The sequence below is a fragment of the Penaeus chinensis genome, chromosome 31, assembly GCF_019202785.1.
Source record: "Penaeus chinensis breed Huanghai No. 1 chromosome 31, ASM1920278v2, whole genome shotgun sequence".
NCBI lineage: Eukaryota > Metazoa > Arthropoda > Malacostraca > Decapoda > Penaeidae > Penaeus > Penaeus chinensis.
The window spans coordinates 2,417,625-2,422,624 of NC_061849.1; the positions used below are offsets into that span (position 1 = coordinate 2,417,625).

The 5,000-nt window shown below is 49.5% G+C and overlaps 1 protein-coding gene across 2 annotated transcripts in view; it reads right to left on the reverse strand.

Annotated features, from left to right (window-relative positions):
• Positions 1-1,090: 1,090 nt before the first annotated feature.
• LOC125041899 (solute carrier family 22 member 20-like) overlaps positions 1,091-5,000 on the reverse strand; it is a 14,265-nt gene continuing 10,355 nt past the window's right edge. For both annotated transcript variants that reach the window (XM_047637285.1, XM_047637286.1), the window contains 5 exons: positions 4,810-4,978; positions 4,370-4,516; positions 4,079-4,158; positions 2,356-2,615; positions 1,091-1,221 (listed from right to left, as the gene is read on the reverse strand). In XM_047637285.1, the coding sequence (XP_047493241.1) occupies positions 2,479-2,615; positions 4,079-4,158; positions 4,370-4,516; positions 4,810-4,978 (533 nt within the window). In that variant the 3' untranslated portion in view covers positions 1,091-1,221; positions 2,356-2,478. The remainder of the gene's footprint in view (positions 1,222-2,355; positions 2,616-4,078; positions 4,159-4,369; positions 4,517-4,809; positions 4,979-5,000) is intronic.

Genomic DNA, 5,000 nt, shown 5'->3' on the forward strand with positions numbered 1-5,000 from the left:
ATGTCACAAGGGTGGTGTGAGAAGACGTGCACGGGGAATCGTTTGCGTAAATCTAATTAATGAAAACAAATACTTTTTACGCGTATTTCAACAGAAATGAGAAAGTTAGTACAATTTAACTTCATGACTCTAAGACCCTATCTTTTACGCATATTTCACATGAACTCATAGTTGTAACCATTAAAACCTTCATCTTTTGCACAGATTTCAACTGGAAATGAGGGAGTTAACACAACATAACAAACCACATAATTTCTAAAGGAACCTCACGTTTCCACCATACATGAGAGATTAACACAATACAGCCTCATAATTAAACACGAAAAAAACTGAAAAAAGTGAGCACGTGAACAGAATATACCTTCTAAAACCTCATTTCTATTTTAAACATTGTTCTCCTATTATTGGTAAAGTGAACACAAGATAACCTCTGAAACCTCATTTTTATTTTACAAATTTTTCATAAATAAAAAAGTAAACACAACGTAACTTCGTAACTCAAGCCACTAAAACTAAATCATTTACACATACTCCCAACACAAAGGAAACCAAACGCAGCATAACCACATAAACGCAGACCTCTAAGATCTCCTCTTGAAGCCACATCACGACCTCAGTAAAGACAAACTACCAGAACATTCCCCATGATACACAAGCGTTTCCCCGCACGCAACGTCAAAGGAACACCCACTCAATGCACCCAACCATTCCCCCCACGCGCAAAACAAGACAATGCACTCAACCATTCCCCCCTACACGGAAAACAAGACAATGCATAAACCATTTTTCCTCACACACAAAAGCTAAAGACAACTTACAGCCAACCCACTCAATCATGTTACCCCACACACAAAAACATAAGACCTTATATATATAACCTTCTTAACGCACTCAACGTTCTCAGTCATATCCCCCCTCACGCAACCCACTCTCACTCAACGCACTCAATCACATTCCCCCCCACTCACCCCAACCCAACCTCCCTACCCCACATTTACCCATCCCTCCCTCCCTCCCCTCCTTCCCTCTCACTCACCAGGAACGACGTAATATACGGAGAAATGGTAGACGCAAGTTGGGCAAACACACTAGCTGCCCCGATGCCCTGCGACCGCACCTCCGTCGGGAAGAGTTCGGTCGAATAAACGTACACGATTTGGTAGGCGCCGCTGATGCACAGTTTCCCCGACATGGCCAGCGTCATCACCAGCCAGGGGATGTCTATGAGTGGAGAATTTATCTATTTAGATGGGGTGGTGGACGGTGTGTATCTTTAGAGATATGTAGTTTAAGGTAAAGTTATCCATATCCCTCTCCCTAATTCCTCTCCTCTACCTTCCCTCCCTCCCAGCCCTCCCTGCCTCACCGCTCCCTGTCTCCCTCCCTGCCTCCTTCCTCCCTCCCTCCTGCACCCCTCCCTCCTCTTCCCCTCCCTCCTTCCTTCTCCTTTTCTCTCCTAATCTCCCTCCCCTCTCTTACTCCTTCTCTCCCCCCTCCCCTTACCCTTTAGCTCACCAATTGGGATAAAAGCGAGGGTGAGGATGAGAACGCCGCCTCTTCCCTCTCCCTCACTCCCTCACTCCCTCACTCCCTCCCTGCCATCCACCCCCCTCCCTGCCACCCTCCCTCATCCTCCCTTCCCCACCCTCCCTCTCCTTCACCACACCTTCTCTTTCCTTCCCTCCATCTTCTCACCCTCTCTCCCTCCCACTCCCCCACCCTTTCGCTCACCAGTAGGAATAAAAGCAAGCACGAGGATAATGACGCCGCCTCTTTCCTCCCTTCCCTCCCTCCCTCCCTGCCACCCTCACCTACCCTCCCCCTCCTTCCTCTCACCTTCCCTCATCGCAAGCGCGACAATAAAGACGCCGCCTTTTCCCTCCCCTTTCCTCCCCACCCCTCCCTGCCACCCTCACCTACCCTCCTCCCTTCCCTCCCTCTCTCCTTCCCTCCTTCCTCTCACCTTCCCTCCGCCCTCCCCCACCCCTCCCTGCCACCCTCACCTACCCTCCTCCCTTCCCTCCCTCTCTCCTTCCCTCCTTCCTCTCACCTTCCCTCCGCCCTCCCCCACCCCTCCCTGCCACCCTCACCTACCCTCCTCCCTTCCCTCCCTCTCTCCTTCCCTCCTTCCTCTCACCTTCCCTCCGCCCCCCCCCACCCCTCCCTGCCACCCTCACCTACCCTCCTCCCTTCCCTCCCTCTCTCCTTCCCTCCTTCCTCTCACCTTCCCTCCCTCCCTCCCTCCCTCCCTCCCTCCCTCCCTGCCACCCTCACCTACCCTCCTCCCTTCCCTCCCTCTCTCCTTCCCTCCTTCCTCTCACCTTCCCTCCGCCCTCCCCCCACCCCTCCGCTCACCAGTAGGTATAAAGGCAAGCGCGAGGATGAAGACGCCGCAGATGAGGTAGCTGGCGGACGTGGGCCACCGCCTGCCGCAGCGCTGTATGAGGGGCGCCGTCAGGGAGTACCCGGGCACCTCCATCAGGCCCCCGAGGATGATGTAGAGGAAGGGGTCGGCACTGAAGTTGGCGCCGCTGAGGTTGAGGCCGTCGAACACCAGGGACACGGCGAAGAAGTCCAGGCAGACGACGGCCGTGATGGTGGCGATCTCGCGGGTGCTGAGGGGGAGGAGGAGGAGGGGGAGGTGGAGGAGGGAGGGAGAGGAGGAGGTGGGAGGGGGAGGAGGAGGTGGGAGAGGAAGGGAGAGGAGGTGAGGAAGAGGAAGGAGGAGGAGGTGGGAGAGGGAGGGAGAGGAAGTGGGGAAGGGGCAGGAGGAGGAGGAGGAGGAGGAGAAGGAAGAGGTGGGAGAGGGAGGGAGAGGAGGGGGAGGAGGAGGAAAAGAGGGGGGGGGTGATAGAGGAGGATAGAGGAAGGAGGGAGATGGATGGAAAGGGGGAGGGAGAAAGGAGATGAAAGGGGGAGGGGAGGAGGAGAGAAGAGGAGACGATGATAGAGGGGGAGGGAGAGAGGAGGATGGAGAGGAGGACGACAACGAGGACGAGGAGGAGTTATGGTGAAAGTGAGTCAAGATTGCATTTGTCTGCGTGTGCATGAGTGGGAAGGTGTGTGTGTGTGTGTGTGTGTGTGTGTGTGTGTGTGTGTGTGTGTGTGTGTGTGTGTGTGTGTGTGTGTGTGTGTGTGTGTGTGTGTGTGTGCGTGTTTGTGTGTGAGTGTGTATGCGTATGAGGGTTCTTGCAGATGTGTACATCCTACATTTTTGCACACAGAGACATTTCAGATAACCCTTTCATCAAAATAAAAAAGAAACTTTCCCTTATCACTAAAAACAACTTCAGCCTCCTTGTTGCCCGGCTCCAAGTGTTTGTCTCGAACGTCTCTCGATTTCTTATCTCTTTCCCAACACACTATGAAGCCCTTAATAATATAACTATATCTCCTCCCTGTTAATACTCGTGTGTGGGTCAAGTGTCTTCGATTTGTTCCTCGAAACAGGGTTAGAATGCACAAAAAAAGGTAAAGAGAGAAACATTGAATGAAAACAAACATGGCACTAGATGTTCTGGATTTGATGTGCTGTTGAATATGAATTTGTCTACAATGATTCTTTTACCGTATAGTATATGTATACTGCAAATATTTATTTACATCTATCTATCTATCTATCTATCTATCTATCTATCTATCTATCTATCTATCTATCTATCTATCTATCTATCTACACACACACACACACACACACACACACACACACACACACACACACACACACACACACACACACACACACACACACACACACACACACACACATATATATATAATATATATATGTGTATATATATGTGTGTGTGTGTGTGTGTGTGTGTGTGTGTGTGTGTGTGTGTGTGTGTGTGTGTGTGTGTGTGTGTGTGTGTGTGTGTGTGTGTGTGTGTGTGTGTGTGTGTGTGTGTGTGTGTGTGTGTGTGTGTGTGTGTGTGTGCGCGCACATAAAGACAGTGTCCTCGTTTTCTAAAAGAGGGAGATTTAAACTCCATTATCTGTCCTAGTTCTGTGTGATAAGAGAATATTTAAAATATATCACGTGTTCATATCGATTAACAAATAAGATATTGCGTCTTACCTGAATAAAGCAGGCACGCTGAGGAATCTGCATTTCTTACTTTTATCTCCTGCTTTAGGTTTGTGCTTCGCTGTCGTGGACTGGTAGTGCGATTCGAGAGAAGAAAACAAAACGTATCCTTTATTACAAAATCTATACGTACTTATTAACTGAATAAATATGCTCTACACGCACAAAACTTATTACAAAATATCCTGAGAACAAGCAGTTTCAAATCCCACTTGCATTATACAGAAAAAAAATAAAAAATTCACCACAAGACCAACAACGAAGCTACAGCGAGGCACTAACCTCCTCTGGATGTCAGACATGAGGGCGTAGAGGTTACTCGCAGGCGGTAAGGTCGCCTTGTTCCATCGGGCGGCCTTCTGCAGGACCTTCAGGGCCTTCTCGTGGTGTCCTCGGACGATGAGCCACCGCGGGGACTCGTCCATCATGCTGCGACAGGGAGACAGGCAGAGAAAGAGAGACAGGAAAAGGAGACAGAGGAAGGGCGATGGGAAGGAGGAATGGGTTGAAAAAGTTCATCAGTTTTGGTGTATTTTGAGGTTACATATATACATATCATTTCTTTTTAGGAGATACATCTGTAACAGGGGCTATGAACTGTATAAAACTTCGTAGAATAAATGTATTATTCACCGAATTATTACATAAGAAACAAATAAAACTCATCACATCATCACCACACTATGTCAAGTACTACTGCAGAAAACCACACGGACACCCACTACAAGAACGGGAAGACCAGCAGCGTCGGGAGAGACACGGCGAGCTGTAGCCATCTCCAGTCACGAATGAAATACGCCATCATGCCCCACCACATGGTACCCAGTGCCCATGGCAGGCCGATCAAAATGCCCACGGTAGAACGATGCTTTGGCTCACACACCTCCATAGCTGATGAGTTAGTTTGAAATTT